This window comes from Brachyhypopomus gauderio, chromosome 9 (genome assembly GCF_052324685.1).
Source record: "Brachyhypopomus gauderio isolate BG-103 chromosome 9, BGAUD_0.2, whole genome shotgun sequence".
Classification (NCBI taxonomy): Eukaryota; Metazoa; Chordata; class Actinopteri; order Gymnotiformes; family Hypopomidae; genus Brachyhypopomus; species Brachyhypopomus gauderio.
The window spans coordinates 18,315-35,000 of record NC_135219.1 but is presented as its reverse complement, the minus strand read 5'-3'; the positions used below and the strand labels follow the sequence as shown (position 1 = coordinate 35,000).

Below are 16,686 nucleotides of genomic sequence, written 5' to 3'. Positions count from 1 at the left end.
GGTGTGTTTCTTTACTCAAGTGTTTCAATTTTTGTAACTTTTTACTTTGACCCCACTACATTTCCAAGTCAAATCTTTAACTTTTTTACTCCACTACATTATGTGAAATCTGTCGTTCCTTCAGGCACACGTGTTCATTACAAAGGTAACTAAACAAATCCCCACATACAAGTGGAAGAAACTAACTCCACACTAAACCCAGTGATTGAAAGTATGAAATCACCCCTTCGTTTTCAAGTGCCGTCTCTGCCTGCCTCAGTCACATATTTATTCTTATATGATTTCCCCATCCAATATAACGAAACACGTAGAGCTGAGCTATTTTCATAAACCTATTGGTCATTTACTTTAATGAGAAATCTAACAATATCTTGCAGCAAAACATTTCTTTGTGTATGTTAAAATTAACTCCAACATTATCACGGTTCATTAGCTAGCTAGCTGGCTAAGTAGGCAATTGCTAGTACACAACGCACTTGGCATGTAGCTAGCTAAGCTAACCTAGGGTGACCAAACATCCGTATTTCTCGTATGGTATTCAAGTGTGTGTGTGTGTGTGTGTGTGTGTGTGTGTGTGTGTGTGTGTGTCTTCTTCCCTAGTGGTACCCAGCGTCCAGGACCCCACGGATCATGAGAGATCTCTGCAAGGATTTGTACCTCATGCTCATGGTGAACCATCAGGTGAAAATGATAAATGTGGTGAAGTATAAACACGAAACTGATCCCATGGATTTAATAATAATCGCAAAAGTTCAATTCTACATTTAAAGGTATTTTACGCAGAAATAAACCACTGGGATATATTCCGGGTGCTATGTGTGGGATCTGCTGATTCCTGCATCCTGAATGGTTAGTTCACAGATCCTATGAACCATACAACCCTGTGATTGGCCCACACTGCGCCCAATCACGCTTTGGCTGCTGTCCCGATGGCCACGCCTCAGCTTCAGGGCCAAGAGGTGAAGGTTGTGGTGGGGATGTCTGCAGTAGGAGCAGGTATCAACATTAACACCACACCTAAATCATTTATTTTTTAATATTGGGGATTTCACTCTAAATAGGTTCATCATCGGTGACAGTGTATCTAACCTTATGGCTAATTCTCATCCACTCTTTCCACTCATCCACTGTGTTCCCCACAGATTTGGCTGCTGTATGGATGGTGTAACTCCTGCCCAGGGTGTCCGGAGAGCAGGGTGTCCGGAGTCCAACCATGGGGTAGGACACTCCTCTGCCCCCCTCTGCTTCTTCATGGCCTCCATCGCACATCAAGCTCTCCTTTCTCTTGTCATGCACTGGTTATCTACCCTAGTTTTTTGAGGTCACTTCCTGTTCCCCCGTGTTGTCAGGGCTACAGCACCGCTCATCCTGACGTGTGCTTGATGCCACGGGACGCCGGCACCTGCTACGATTGGACGTCACGCTTCTCCTTTGACTCCTCCACCAACACGTGCGTGCAGTTCTGGTACGGTGGCTGTCAGGGTAATGGCAACAACTTCGTCTCCATGGAGGAATGCAAGCAGACGTGTGCACGTGAGGTTCGAGGCCCCGTCCAGAGAGAGAGGGCACCCAGCAGGAGCTTCAGAGTGAGGTCCTACCGTGCCCGTGCTGCTTGAGGAACTTGAAGGAAGATCTGTCCCTGAGCGGCTGAATGGAAAGAACTACAGCTGGACAAGAGCTGATATGCATTCGGTCCAAAAAGACGTGTCTCTTTAAACATTTCATATACTATGCTTAATCAAAATATAATGGTTGTCTCACTTCTCAAAAATCAAACATGATTATGCTGTTAGCATGAATGGTTTGCTGAGATTGATAGGGCTTTGTGAAGGGAAGGATTACTCTAGCCAGGGGAGTGCAGTTGACTTCATGCAATCACAGATTTGCAAGCAAACGCAAAAGATTTGTAAAGGAATGCTTTATAATTTCATTTTTTTAAACCACGGTCCCATATGGGTATTTTAAATCTACTTTAAATATATGCTAATAAAGAGTGTCTTGGGATTTTGTCCTCTGGGTACCTGACTTTTATTTTGAAAATAGGAGGCGGAAGTGGACTTTTGTCACAGAAAGTCATTCATTTTTTGTTACTGTTCGAGAACCGCTCCGATCACTAGAGGCAGGCTCAAGTTTGCTCGCTCCCTAGTTTTATAATAAGGCCCAAGCATGGTACGTATTGAATACGCTTACTTCAAACTGTGTTTAAAACTGTGTGTTTAATGTGTGCCTGGACAGTCCGCGTGCGCACACTGCTCGTGCACCTAGTCACTTCTGTTAGACTGTAAGCTAGCTGGCTAACTAGCTGTCACGGCACCGTCGCCGCCCGCAATCACAACTAATAGTTATTAAACATAAAAACATGAAATATTTGAGCTCATTAAAGCTTTAACGTGCTGTGTGAAGTGCTGCTGAAGTTGGGCCCACACTAACTCGTTTTAGCGAGCTTATAACGGCTGGCCACTGCGCATGTGCAGTTCCCTAGCTTAGCCTAGCTAGATAACAGTTTGATCGCAAACTCCGAGATATTCTAATAAAGGTGTGAGGTTTTAATGTCATATAAACGTTTTAATTAAGCCATTGTTCGTATCTTCTAATTTGGGATTTGGTGGATGTTTGATAGCTAGCGACAATGTAGTTTATGTACTTCAGTGAGCATGGCCTTGAATAGTTCCGACATGCATCCACGAAAACATTAATTCCGTTATGTCTCTCTCTCTCTTTGTGTGTGTGTCTCTCTCTCTCTCTCTCTGTTTTAGTCTCATACGATTCTCCTAGTGCAGCCAACTAAAAGACCAGAAGGAAGAACGTACGCCGATTATGAGTCTGTAAACGAGTGCATGGAGGGTGAGATGTCTTGAGTTTACGTTGGTCTTTAATAGATCTGGTGCTTTGTTAGTTAGTATCGACCGTAATAAACCTCTCTCTCTCTTATCACTAGGGGTGTGTAAGATGTATGAGGAACATCTGAAAAGAATGAATCCCAACAGTCCCTCCATCACGTATGATATCAGCCAGCTGTTTGATTTTGTGGATGACCTTGCAGACCTCAGCTGCCTGGTGTAGGTGTTCTTAGGAAAATGTGTACTTTTACTTAACCAAGCCAGGAATGCTACGGCGACTTCTAAGACCTTTAAGTCATTTACAAATTATATTAACACTTAACCAATGTCATGTTCTTTTATGTCAAATTAACAGTGGAAACATACCACAAAGATGATGTGTGCGTGAGATTTGTAAATGTGAATCTTTTTTTTTTTTGGTGGTATAAATAGGTACCGGGCTGACACACAGACCTACCAGCCCTACAACAAAGACTGGATTAAAGAGAAGATCTACGTTCTGTTGCGCCGTCAAGCCCAGCAGGCTGGAAAATAGAGCACGCATGGAAGAACCGTGTGGGCTGCTGAGATCCTGCAGTCATTCGTTAACTTGATCTGAACTACGCTGCGTCATGGCCACATTGACCAGTCCTTAATGACTTTCCCAAAAGCATCGTGGGGTTAAGATCTTTTTACTGTAGCAGAGAGAGGGAGAGAGAGCGAGAGCGAGCGAGCATGTTCTGGTTTCAACTTTCTCTGCCATTGATCTTTACTACGATGCTGTTGAGAAGCCAGATCCCCAGTGTACTTGGATCACATGATGACGAAACCCATTTGTGTACTCAGTCAGCCAAGATATATTTATCAAGATACCTTATAAGGCCCCTTATTGAGGATTTGCAGTGAGACTTGATTAGGCTAATTTACTGGGCAGGTGGGTAAGCTTAGAAGGATTTTTTTAGACCCCTCCCCTTTTTGTATCTCATAATTTAAATTGTATACTTGTATTTTTTTTATTGATTCTCCAGTAGTTTACACTGGAAGGAGGGGGGGGGGTTCTGCTTACCTCATCTAAAGCTGTCCTGTAATAGCCTAATTAACTCAATTTGTGAGTATTTAAGTAAACAAAAGTGAGTTTTATTTTCTCCTTTGCATCAGGAGCGAATACTCAGGAAACTGCTGCAACGCAGTAAGAGTGGTACACAAACGTTTGCCCAAGTTCTGATTGCAATAGAACGCAGCACTCCGCAGAATATTTCATTACTTACAACCTCCTTGGCTACCTTTGCATTTAAATCAGCTACGCATGTAACGGAGTAAAGTTTCTCTTTTTTCTGGTTTGTATAAGATTTGTCATGTTGTTACTGAAATGTTTGTATTTGTGTGAAAATGAAGCTTATGTTTGGAAGATTCGTTTTGGTTGTGGTATTAAGACTTAAATCATTTTTGAATTTTTTTAAGTGGTGAAAAAACTTTCTTTTACATTTAAATATTTTGGGTAATGCCTGTGTTTAAGTGGCTCTGTGACTTTTTTTTTGTACAATAAAAAGGTTAACAAAAATGTGTTATGCATTTAATTTAGTTTTTATTTATAAGATGCAATAGGACACCACACAACGTGCCATTTGGGTCCCCCCCTCTAGTTTCTTCACATGTTCTTGTGTCACTGGTGGATCTTGACCCATCCGTTTGTGGTGTACTGTACCTTTAAATAGTGGCGGGCTGCCCCGTCATCGCGGCGTCGGAAACCCCGTACATGCTTTCTGAGGGGACCCAAGATGGCCGAATACTCGCAGTGGGGCTAATAATTACTCTCGTCAGACGTTGCGGTTCGACGGTGCTCGGCGATCGCGCAAGACGTTTCATATTCTCCCGGAAAGTTTCGACGAGTCGGCGTCATTCGACCAGACACGCGTTGAGATGTGTGCGTGAGGAGAGAGAGAGAGAGAGAGAGGCTGGTCCTTCCCACGGCCCTCGGCCAGAACATGGCGGAACACTTGGGACAAAATATAGCTTGCTGCTAAGCTAAGCTAGGCTAGTCTATAATGAGAGCGCTCGTGCGCGCGCGCGCGGGTTTATTCACGATCTCGTGAGCGGGGCGCGTGTGTGACGGTGACGCGTTTCGCGGGGTTTTTTTTTCTTTTCTTTCCTACACGTAAAACTTGTAGTTTGTGATGTTCGACGCAGGCAGAGCGCCTGCTAGCTGACGTGCTAGGCTACGCTAGGCTAGCGGTACCGGGCTGGAGTGGGGGGTGTAGCGGCTAGCTGAGGTGAGCGGAGGGGGGGTGCCCCCGACACGGTCCTGTTATTGTCCCGTGTGTGTGCGCTGTAATACGGACACCCACACTCGGACGGAGCCCGGTGGTGGTGGTGGTACCGAGACTATGTGGCGGGTGGTGTCAACACACCGCTAGCTGGCGTCTGCTGGGCCGGGCCTGGCCGTCTAGCGCCGAACCGTCACTCATTCCCCGCCCTGTACATGTCACATCTGAGGGGTTTAACCCGGCGGGGCGTTTAAACGGGTCGGGCGGGACCGTGAGGAGAGTCTTCCTGAAATCACCCAGCACCAGAGCACCAAGGACAAACCCCCCCACCCCCTGTCACCCCTGTCACCCCCCCCCCCCCCCCCGTCACCCCTCTCACCCCGGGTGTAAGCGCTCACCCGCCAGGATGACCGACACTCGGCGGCGGGTGAAGGTCTACACTCTGAATGAAGACCGCCAGTGGGACGACCGGGGCACGGGGCACGTCTCGTCCGGCTACGTGGAGAGGCTGAAGGGCATGTCCCTGCTGGTGCGAGCCGAGAGCGACGGTGGGTGGACGGGGGGGGGGGGGGGGGGGTGCAGGAGGCGCTGGGCAGGTTCGCTGGAGGGTGATGATGATGATAAACACACACACGTCTGTTTTATTCACAGGCTCGTTGTTGCTGGAGTCAAAGATCAACCCCAACACAGCCTATCAAAAACAGCAGGTGAGATATACTCCCGCATTAGTTAGAATTCACCTGTAAAAACTCCCTGTTATTCTTATATAGTGTGTTTTATGTCAGCTGAATTTAACATTGCGGTTTCATGTAATAGCAGTAAATTAAAAGCCTAATGAAACATAACTAGTGAGCGTATGTGTATATACAATATGGGTTAACATGTAAATCACATCTGTAGGGCAGCACCTGCAACTCACTGTAAATCCTGAATACAGTCGTTCTACAGCTCCAGACCCTGAATAGACTTGAAACTTTAAAAAAAATGTAATTAATGTGACTTTTGTCTCTCTCCCGTTTCTAAGGACACACTGATTGTCTGGTCTGAAGCAGAAAACTATGACCTAGCCCTCAGCTTCCAGGAGAAAGCTGGATGTGACGAAATTTGGGAGAAAATATGTCAGGTGATTTGATGACATTTGAAAAAATTTCATCCTATTCTTTTTTTTTTAATTTTTTTTAAAATAAATATACCGTACCAGCTAATTTTTAGCACAGTCAAGATAAGTGGCTTTTGCTATTCTGCATATTTAAATTGTGTTGTTAGTGCATTTTGAACGGAGTGAAGCCCAATCACGGACCTCATACCGCTCGTTTGTCTTTTCTTCACGCCCGTGTCCCCAGGTTCAGGGCAAGGACCCGTCTGTGGACATCACCCAGGAGCTGATCGATGAGTCGGAGGAGGAGCGCTTCGAGGACATGTCCTCGCCGGGCTTGGAGCTGCCGCCGTGCGAACTGTCTCGCCTGGAGGAGGTGGCCGAGCTGGTGGCGTCCTCCCTGCCGTCGCCGCTGCGGCGCGAGAAGCTGGCGCTGGCGCTGGAGAACGAGGGCTACATCCGCAAGCTGCTGGAGCTCTTCCACGTGTGCGAGGACCTGGAGAACCGCGAGGGCCTGCACCACCTCTACGACATCGTCAAGGGCGTCTTCCTGCTCAACCGCACCGCCCTCTTCGAGGTCATGTTCTCCGAGGAGTGCATCATGGACGTGATCGGCTGCCTGGAGTTCGACCCGGCGCTCCCGCAGCCGAGACGCCACCGCGAGTTTCTCACCACCACGGCGCGCTTCAAGGAGGTCATCCCCATCACGGACCCCGAGCTGAGGCAGAAGATCCACCAGACGTACCGCGTGCAGTACATCCAGGACATGGTGTTGCCCACGCCCTCCGTGTTCGAGGAGAACATGCTGTCCACCCTGCACTCCTTCATCTTCTTCAACAAGGTGGAGATCGTCGGCATGCTGCAGGTGGGTGTCGTCGTGGTGGTGGTGGCGGACAGGAACTCGTTGGAACCGCTGACCTTATATGTTCAGAGCTGAAGGAGAAGCACATCTATGCAGGTTCAGCACATTCCACATTCATCTCACCCTTACAGATGAGCATGTATCTGTAATTGTTCACTCATTCACATACCGCTCACCCATATGTTTCTGTAAGCACGTTTGATGGAGTATTAGACACACGAAGGCTTCCTCTACATCACATTCTCACTGTATGGTGCATGTGTTTTTTCAGTCAGAAGCAGTTCTGAGCTCGTTCAGCTGCCATACAGCTCAGGTCAAGTTCTCCCTCACTCCTGTACGGTCTTAGGACCGGGAGTTTAGGAGGGAGTTACAGCTGAAACGGCGTTTTAAGTGCCCTCTTGTCATGGAGGTTAATGGATACAGGGTCTCGTCTTTAAAACGGTCGTGTGTGTTCTTCAGCTTTGTTTCCTAATAGCTGATCTACACGTTCTGAGGAGTGTCGGTGTTTGAGATGACGAGTGCACACCACTCTCTTGAAACCAGAGGGCTGGTGCTGTGTGTCTGTCTGCGGTTTCGCCCTGACATTTTGGCCCTAACCACCTTTTTAGATCAAGATCTTGAGAACCTATTAGACTTCTGCCCCATTTGTTGGGGAACTTGTACGCTATATTTCTGCATGATGTTCATTCTGGATAGGTGTGCGACTTGATGCACGACCAGACTGAGGCGTGTTCGTTCTCTGGATTCATGTACTCGGACGTCCCGTCTTTCATCGGTGTCGTTGGCTCTGGATGGCGTGATTTATGTCACAAGCTCTGGTGTTAATATTGGACCATGTGCTGTGTGTGGCTCTGTCCTTGTACCTGGAAACAAGACAAATAATCTAATAACAGTCTGAGCCGTTCAGCACGGGGGGGGGGTGAGCATATGAAGAAGGAAAAAAAACACGACACCCTTAACACAGTTGAAACGTTTTGATGTGGTCTGATTACTGCAGGACATTTTTTGAAGGCATTATGGACATCCTGGTACTTTCCACTAGCTCTTGTAATGTTTCACCATCAGGCAGGTGGGTGGGGTGTTTCCATAGAAACCAGGGGAGCTTTCCATTTGGTTGAAATAAAGCAGGAGGGCGGAACCTCTTTATTGGTCACACCAGCGAGTGTAAGGTATTTGTGTGTCAATATGGTGGTTTTCAGCTATTTAAGATCATCAAATCATTAAAGAGACCATGAAGGGTTAAACTGGATATAAAGAAATATAAACTTGTCCACTGGGTTGAACTGACCATCATTGAGCGTTGTGTGGTCTGTGGTGTCTTTGTACCTTACAGTAAACCTCACAATTTGGTATGATTTGATTTTTTTTTTTTCTTGCTGTACATCTTTATTATGATTTGTGTGGGTGTGTGTTTTGGGGGGTTGTTGAGTTTAAAACATTATTACATAGCATAAATATTAGGATAGTGCAATTATTTCAAATTCAGTTACATACATATATAGACACAGCAATATTTTAATGTACATCACTTAACCAATTACCACAAAACCTTTGTGAAGACTTGGTGAGGATGTGTTAGTCATTACGTCTTTCAACTTCCTCCCCCAACTGATACCTGAGTTCTGAGTTTGGACACTGCAGATTGAACCCTGGACGGTGTCCTCATTAACCCGGCGTTGATGTCCTTTGTCTCCTCTTTCCAGGACGATGAGAAGTTCCTAACTGAGCTCTTCGCACAACTGACAGATGAAGCTACGGACGACGACAAGCGGCACGAACTGGTACGCATCACTCCCCTCTCTCTCTCTCTCTCTCTCTCTCATCTCGCCCCCCCCCTCTCCCTCTCCTCTCTTGCCCCCCCCTCTCTCTCTCTGTCTGTCTCCTCTCACCCCCCCTCTCTCTGTCTCCTCTCTCTCTCTCTCTCTCTCTCTCTCTCTCTCTCTCTCTCTCTCTCCTCTCGCCCCCCCCTCTCTCCCCCTCTCCTCTCTTGCCCCCTCTCCCCCTCTCCTCTCTTGCCCTCTCTCTCTCTCTCTCTGTCTCCTCTCTCTCTCTGTCTCCTCTCCTCTCACCCCCCCCTCTCTCTCCTCTCACTCCCCCCCCCCCCCTCTGTCTCCTCTCTCGCCCCCTCTCTCCCTCTCTCTCTCTCTCTCTCTCTCTCTCTCTCTCTCTCTCTCTCTCAGACAGGTGGGTCATGGGTTGGCTCCGCTCAGCGCTGCCACGTTGCTGACCATGTGCTTGTTGTCTCCTAGGTGAACTTCCTGAAGGAATTCTGTGCGTTCTCGCAGACGTTACAGCCGCAGAACCGAGACGCCTTCTTTAAAACGCTCTCCAACATGGGGATCCTCCCTGCACTGGAGGTCATCCTGGTCAGTACTCACCTCTCCCCCAGACCAGTAGTGAGGAAGCCTGCCACCGTCACCCCTGTTCCAGACCCCCGTCTTCCCCGAGCTGCAGGGAGGGACTTTATACGTCCTGTGGGGCAATTGTAGTAATTTTGCAGTTCAGGTCACAGGAATCCAGCATTTCCATATTTACATCTTCTAGTGTCTGTTGGTTTGTATATTCAAATCATTAATTTTTCATTTGTAGGCTGCAACAATGACGTCAGTGTAAAATCTACTTTATAGCGAGTGACTGTGGCTGTATGAAGTAGTACTGGCACGAGTCCCCATTCCTTGACTTTGTTTTCTGTTTTGCACCCAATGCTGTGGTGTTACATGACTCCACCCGAGATAACTCCACCCGCTCTTTGTTTGTGAAGGGGATGGATGACGTGCAGGTTCGTGGAGCAGCGACGGACATCTTCTCCTACCTGGTGGAGTACAACCCCTCCATGGTGCGTGAGTTTGTCATGCAGGAGTCTCAGCAGAATGATGACGTGAGTACCTGCCGTAGTCCACCGCCATCCTGTGGGTGTCTCTTCTCCCCTCACACCCCCCTGTGTGTGTGTGTGTGTGTGTGTGTGTGTGTGTGTGCGCGCAGGACATCCTGTTGATTAACCTGATCATCGAGCACATGATCTGTGACACGGACCCTGAGCTGGCAGGAGCTGTGCAGCTCATGGGTCTGATCAGAACCCTGGTGGACCCGGAGAACATGCTGGCGACCGCTAATGTGAGAGACACACACACACACGCATGTGTGTGTATTCGGTTTCCTGTTTTCTTTTGAAGAAATGACGATAGCGAAGCTTTTATTAATACAAGATTAAGATGTTTGAGTGGAAAGTTTGGTCATCGAAAATGACACGCGTTTCAGTAGTTTGGTCTTGGTTGTCATCAGTAACTTTCTCACTGTCTTTTGCAGAAGACGGAGAAGACGGAGTTCTTAAGTTTCTTCTATAAACACTGTATGCATGTGCTCTCTGCACCACTGCTGGCCAACACCACTGAGGAGAAACCCAGCAAAGGTGAGAAAGTGTGTGTGTGTGTGTGTGTGTGTGTGTGTGTGTGTGTGTGTGTGTGTGTGTGTGTGTGTGTGTGTGTGTGTGTGTGTGTGTGTGTGTGTGTGAGAGAGAGAGATGGAAGGAGAGAGAGAGAGAAATGAGTGTTTGAGTGACCACTATAGCTTGGAGAGAGAGCTGAACGTGGGAGGGATGTGTGGGTTGACTTGCAAATTTAAACATTCTGTACGTCACTGGCGTTGAATCGCTTCTACACACACACACACACACACACACACACACACACACTGTCTAAGTGTCTCTGGCTTCTGTAGATGATTTCCAGACGTGCCAACTGTTGGCCCTGATCGTGGAGCTGCTCACCTTCTGTGTGGAACATCACACGTATCACATAAAGAACTACATCATCAACAAAGACATACTGCGCAGAGTGTTGGTGCTCACAGCCTCCCGCCACGCCTTCCTGGCCCTGTGTGAGTACACACACACACACACACACACACGCGCGCCATGCATACACACACACACACACGCGCGCGCCATGCACACACACACACACACTCACACACGCGCGCGCGCCATGCATACACACACACACACACACACACACACACACACACACACACACACGCCATGCATACACACACACACACACCATGCACACACACACACACACACGCGCGCGCCATGCACACACACACACACACACACACACACGCGCGCCATGCATACACACACACACACACACCATGCACACACACACACACACACACACACCATGCATGCATTCACACACACACACACACACACCATGCATACATACACACACACACGCATATACACACACGCATATACACACACACACACATACATGCAATATACAGGTACATCGCATGCACGCATACGTACACCACACACACGCATGCACACAACATACAGGTACGTCAAACACAGTGTGTGTTTCATTTTATTATATGTATGTACACATACATACATGTGCATACATATATTATATATATATAAATAAATGCACATTCTCAGTCTCCCACTGCACCACTGCAGTAAACTGGACCACTGCAGTAAACTGGACCACTGCACAGCCCTGTTTAGTGGCCCCTGGTTGTGCCTGGGCCGACGTGGCCCGGCTGCAGTGTGAGTGGTGGGCTGGTGGCTAATCTCACGTGTGGGCTGGTGGCTAATCTCACGTGTGGGTTCGTGTGCTCACGCCAGGCTCGCTGCGCTTCATGAGGAAGATCATTGGGCTGAAGGACGAGTTCTACAACCGCTACATCATGAGGAACTTCCTGTTTGAGCCCGTGGTGAAGGCGTTCCTCAACAACGGCTCGCGCTACAACCTCATCAACTCCGCCATCATAGAGATGTTTGAATACGTGCGCGTGGTGAGTGAACGTCTGTGGGTCCTCAATCACCGACCAGAACCAACCTCCGCCGTCTTCTCCACAATAAAAATAGACCTCTTTGTTACGTAGTCATGATGCGTTAGCCGTTAGGATTTCATCATTTTTAAAAAATCACGTGGTCTTCAGTAAGCAAGGCCAACATTCGGAGCTGGTTCATTCGAGGCCCTTGAGTATTTATACGTGTGTCGTTTATATGGCCATCACATTATTATTTTAACTTGGACTTGAAATATCAGATTTAGTCGTTGTGATATTAATGAAAGGTTTCTGAGCAAGATATCCTTAAATTTTATTTACAAGTCCATGAAAACTGATGATTGGCTTTTACTGAAAGCTGTTAAATACGACATGGACAGATCTGTCATTGTAAGAGGTGTTGGAACTACAAGAGAAAGCAGATGTTTCCTTAAAGGTGTCATGTTTGTATTCTGTGTGTGTGTGTGTGTGTGTGTGTGTGTGCGTAGGAGGATGTGAAGTCCTTGACAGCTCACATCATAGAGAACTACTGGAAGGCCCTGGAGGACGTGGACTACGTTCAGACCTTCAAGGGCCTGAAGCTGCGTTACGAACAGCAGAGGGAGAGACAGGACAACCCCAAACTGGACAGGTCCGTCTCCACCACACATCCGACACCACGGGCCCTGCTGTAGCGCCAGTCTCCTCCTTTACTCCTTTATTTAGGAACTGGGAGCAGATCCTACATCATAATTCCTACTAAGATGTTTTGTGAATATGCTTTTCTTGGGGAGGTAGTGTAATATGATTCATTAGTTTGTTTGGCAGCTTCATATGGTGTAAATAATAGCTGTAATTTTCCCAATTGACCACAGATAGAATAGATGTGAATGCCCGAGTGTCATTCTCTTTTTCCTTAAATAGATTTTAAGGCTAATGTGAGAGTGCTTTATTTCTACGTCCCCGTCTCCGCCTACGGGTGGCGCCACAGCCAGACTGGGCAGATTGGTGAGATGGCGTGGGGTGTCTGGCAGCTCGGCTCTGCCAAATGCACTGCTGGTGTTTCAGACACTAAAAATGGCGTAATGAGCCTGTAGGGTTCAGTAGGACGGGGTGACGTGGGACCCCGAGGTCAGGCCAGGTCAGAAGGTCACTCCCAAGATTTTAGCTTTTCAACCTGTGAAAACCGATGATGTCGCAGATTCATACAGGATTACAGTAATCTACAGTAATTACTGAATTTGGACTAATTCGGCATTAATAGATGGAGCTGGTGTGTGAACCAGGTGTAGTAACTTGCGTCTCGTGTTCTGGTGTGCGTGGTCAGCATGAGGTCGATTCTACGGAACCACCGTTTCCGGCGGGATGCGCGGACGTTGGAGGATGAGGAGGAGATGTGGTTCAACACGGACGAAGAAGACCTGGAAGACGGCGAGGCAGTGGTGCCCCCCTCAGACAAGATGAAGAATGACGAGGACCTGATGGACCCCATCAGTAAATTCATGGAGAGGAAGAAATGTACGTCGCTGGCCTCATTAGCGCACAGAAAACAGCTGCTTCACATCCTCATGATGATGATGATGATGATGATGATGATGATGATGTGTTCTAACCACAGACTGGATTAATTGATATCAGAGTGATTCATAGCCTCATTACGGCCAGTTAAAGTCAGACTCATGGCAGCACTAATGCAGCACTTGTCATCTGATACTTTTGCTCACTAACTAACTCATAAATCTGCTCTATTCTCAGTGAAAGAGTCCGAGGAGAAAGAGGTTTTGTCGGGCAAGTCCAGCCTGTCGGGGCGACAGAGCCCCAGTTTTAAGCTGTCCTTCTCCAGCTCCCCGAAGGCCAGCCTGTCGTCACCACCGCCCACCGCCACCCTGCACCCGGGCTCTCCGGGCTCTCCGGGCTCCCCCGGCTCCGGAACCAGAAACTCACCGCCCACGGCAGCTGTCACCACGAAGGTGAATCACCAGCTCACCTGGATGACCCGTCACTGCTCTTAATGCACACACACATACAATACAAATGTCCTCTCTCTCTCACACACACACACACACACACACACACACACACACACACACACACACACACACACACACACACACGAAGCATTAAGCAAGAATAGAAGTGTTGTGTTGTAGTTGAGGGGGTTGTGAATGAGTCGGTGCAGTTAGAACGCTCTCGAGGAATTCACACAGTGAGGCAGAAACCTGAATTCACTTGGCCAGAACTCAAGATTATTGGTGTTGGGTTTTGCTGACCTTTTGGTTTTGTGTCCCAGAGTGGGTTGGTGGGTTTGGTGGATTACCCGGACGATGACGATGAGGATGAGGAAGATGCGGACAGCAGAGAGGGGAGTCCACCGCTGTCCAAGAAGTCCAAGCTCAGCTCCTAAAGCACTCCGAGCCACGGCCGGGCTCAGAGGGACGCTTGCCCACAGACTTAATTCAGCGCTCACCCTAGAACTCAAAACTGCAACGATATGAATGAATAAATGAATGAATGGAGAAAAAGAACGAATGCTAACCCCCAAACGCCCCCCCCCCCCCCCCCCCATCCCCTCCGGAGTATAAGGGGTTCCTCGCGAGGAACGGAGAAAGGGGGAGAGAGAGAGAGAGAGAGAGAGAGAGAGAGAAAGGAGTCGCTCTCTGAACAAAGGTGAACGCCTCCACGCAGAGACTCCCAAGTGCCAATGTGAGACGGAGGAAGACTCTAAGCAGAGAGAGTGAAGACTGGGAGACTTAACTGTGGTTTTGGACACATTTAATTAAAAGGATTTAATTAAAAAAATAATTTCAACGAAGCTAAAAAGTACTGGGGGGTAAAAGACCTCACACACACCTGCACACCCATACACCCACATGGACAGACACATGTGCGCGCGCACACACACACACTCACTGAGACTGGTGCCCCACAGAGCGTCCCAGGCTCGGACCAGGACACACTGCCCCCCTCTCAGGGAAGGACATCACATGACCCAAACGGGCCAGCCAATCCTGAACCACCACTCACCTTTGCTGACTCCATCTCCATTTCTTTTTCTCCTTCCTCTGCCCCCTTTTCTGCCCACTTCTCCCTTTTCTTCGTTCTCATTTTTATCTTCGAGCTTGACGGGAGACTGTAAGGGGGCGGAGCCGACTGGGTTGTCATTGTTGATGTCATTGTTGATGTCATCATGGATGTCATCGTCGTCCTCGTGGCTCTGTGGATTGTTCTTCCTCTCTCAAAGCCAGCGGTTTCGTCTCTATTTTCCCAACCTTTTCTTCTTCTGTTCTTCTCTTCCTCTCCCTTTTTTTAAAAAAAATTACAGAGACCTGCCTTTAAATGTTCAGGACGTTTTCAGCCGCACTTGAACGGGTTTTTAAACCTCACTGGGGAAGAGTTCGTTTGACCCTTTTTTTTTTTTTTGCCCTTTGAAACTGCAGATTTTTTGGAAAATTTGTAAGCCCGTCTTGATTAAAGATTGAGTGGAACTCTAGATGTGATCGAATTTATTTTTTCTTTTTGTCATATCTTCATTTTTCTTTTACATGAGTGTATTCTTAGTTGGTGGGTATATTTGGGACCATTAAAAAGATCTTTGCTGTAATATATGTCATGGTTGTGCTGGCTCCCTGAATGATGTCGGTTTTACTGGTATTTTGCCCATGGTCTTTAAAATCTCATTCTCAAATATTTCCTTTGTATTTACAAGCTCATAATGGGACGTTTGTCTCTTAACTTGCTAGTAAAGAATGGCAGGTAGTTGGAGAACAGATACACGGACTGTACAGGGTAGAGCGCAGGAGTTTGTCCACTCAAACTTGCTTTCGTGTTTTTCACTTTAATGATGTTTTTGAGGTTTGGTGTGAAAAAAGCCGCCCTTAATTCAATATATAAGTTTATACAGGTCGTGATGCCAGCTTTTACTGCTGGATGGCGCCAATGCTCCGTTATTTTGTTTCTGGTTTTTTGTTTTGTTTCGTGTGTGTGTGTGTTTCACTTCTACCAGCTAAAACCAAGCTGAAAGCCGGTTTATTTCTGACTATCAAACTTAGTCGGACTCGTTATGTCTTTAGATGACTATAAACCAAGAAAGAACATATCAGTGCGTTTGTGAAAACACGTTAAATGCCAGCAGACGAAGAAATGTGTGACACCTCCCCCCTCTTCCTTTTTCTCTCTCCTCCTCCTCTTTCACCTCCTCTCTCTCCTCCTCTTCATCCTCTCACCTCTTCTCTCTATTCCTCTCTCCTCCTCCCTTCTCCCTCTCCTCCTCTTTCTCCTTCTCTCTCTTCCTCCTCTCTCTCTCTCCTCCTCCCTCCTCTCCTCCTTCCCTCTCTCTCTCTCCTCCCTCCTCTCCTCCTTCCCTCTCTCTCTCTCTCTCTCTCTCTCTCTCTCTCTCTCTCTCTCTCTCTCTCTCTCTCTCTCTCTCTCTCATTGAGTATTTGACGGACATCCCGGTGATTTATCGCTTAATCGTGACATCTGCTTTAATCCCACCAGCCCTGTTCTACACTCCGCGCGGCTGCGCGCCATCATCACCAGCCCAGCCCCGAATGCAACATGCTGCAAGCTCGAGCCCACACCACGCGCCCGCCGGCCAGCCAGCAACTCGCGCTAAACCAATGTCTTGTTTTTTTGTTCTGTTTAATTAGAGTTTGGCGCGTGACGAATCGCGTCACAGAGACGCCGCGTGACGGACTCTCGTCCGCCTTCAGATCGCGGGAGTGCGCAGCGCGAGCCTCGCCGCGCGCCACGCCGCCACTGGCGCGCCCTCAAAGGGGAGGCGGCGGGCCGGAGTGGCCCCCTCGGACGGGCCGAGACTCTGGCGCGTCGTGTGAGCTTGTCTGCGGTTTGAAGTGGCGGCTTGTC

At 48.0% G+C, this 16,686-nt stretch overlaps 3 protein-coding genes across 5 annotated transcripts in view; all 3 read left to right on the top strand.

Annotated features, from left to right (window-relative positions):
* The window catches only part of paplnb (papilin b, proteoglycan-like sulfated glycoprotein), an 8,582-nt gene extending 6,648 nt beyond the window's left edge, over positions 1–1,934 (top strand). For all 3 annotated transcript variants that reach the window (XM_077016134.1, XM_077016135.1, XM_077016136.1), the window contains exons 11-14: positions 601–681; positions 855–996; positions 1,143–1,218; positions 1,350–1,934. In XM_077016134.1, coding sequence (XP_076872249.1) covers positions 601–681; positions 855–996; positions 1,143–1,218; positions 1,350–1,616 — 566 coding nt within the window. In that variant the 3' untranslated portion in view covers positions 1,617–1,934. The remainder of the gene's footprint in view (positions 1–600; positions 682–854; positions 997–1,142; positions 1,219–1,349) is intronic.
* A 112-nt stretch (positions 1,935–2,046) lies between these two features.
* erh (ERH mRNA splicing and mitosis factor) lies at positions 2,047–4,362 on the top strand. Its single transcript, XM_077016323.1, has 4 exons — positions 2,047–2,169; positions 2,757–2,844; positions 2,939–3,059; positions 3,273–4,362. The coding sequence occupies exons 1-4, from the start codon at positions 2,167–2,169 to the stop codon at positions 3,373–3,375; spliced, it is 315 nt and encodes a 104-aa protein (XP_076872438.1). The 5' UTR covers positions 2,047–2,166; the 3' UTR covers positions 3,376–4,362.
* Positions 4,363–4,563: 201 nt separating this feature from the next.
* Positions 4,564–15,425, top strand: smek1 (SMEK homolog 1, suppressor of mek1 (Dictyostelium)). Its single transcript, XM_077016322.1, has 15 exons — positions 4,564–5,631; positions 5,735–5,790; positions 6,108–6,206; positions 6,427–7,044; positions 8,745–8,822; positions 9,291–9,407; positions 9,803–9,919; positions 10,024–10,155; positions 10,348–10,450; positions 10,759–10,917; positions 11,675–11,844; positions 12,330–12,472; positions 13,148–13,338; positions 13,576–13,790; positions 14,111–15,425. The coding sequence occupies exons 1-15, from the start codon at positions 5,490–5,492 to the stop codon at positions 14,222–14,224; spliced, it is 2,454 nt and encodes an 817-aa protein (XP_076872437.1). The 5' UTR covers positions 4,564–5,489; the 3' UTR covers positions 14,225–15,425.
* The last annotated feature ends 1,261 nt before the right edge of the window (positions 15,426–16,686 follow it).

Coding starts and splice junctions, on each gene's coding strand:
- erh (XM_077016323.1), top strand. Junction 2,845..2,938: donor TGTAAACGAGTGCATGGAGG/GTGAGATGTCTT, acceptor TCTTATCACTAG/GGGTGTGTAAGATGTATGAG. Junction 3,060..3,272: donor GCAGACCTCAGCTGCCTGGT/GTAGGTGTTCTT, acceptor TGGTATAAATAG/GTACCGGGCTGACACACAGA.
- smek1 (XM_077016322.1), top strand. CDS start 5,490: ATGACCGACACTCGGCGGCGGGTGAAGGTCTACACTCTGAATGAAGAC. Junction 5,791..6,107: donor CAGCCTATCAAAAACAGCAG/GTGAGATATACT, acceptor CCCGTTTCTAAG/GACACACTGATTGTCTGGTC. Junction 9,408..9,802: donor CTGCACTGGAGGTCATCCTG/GTCAGTACTCAC, acceptor TTGTTTGTGAAG/GGGATGGATGACGTGCAGGT.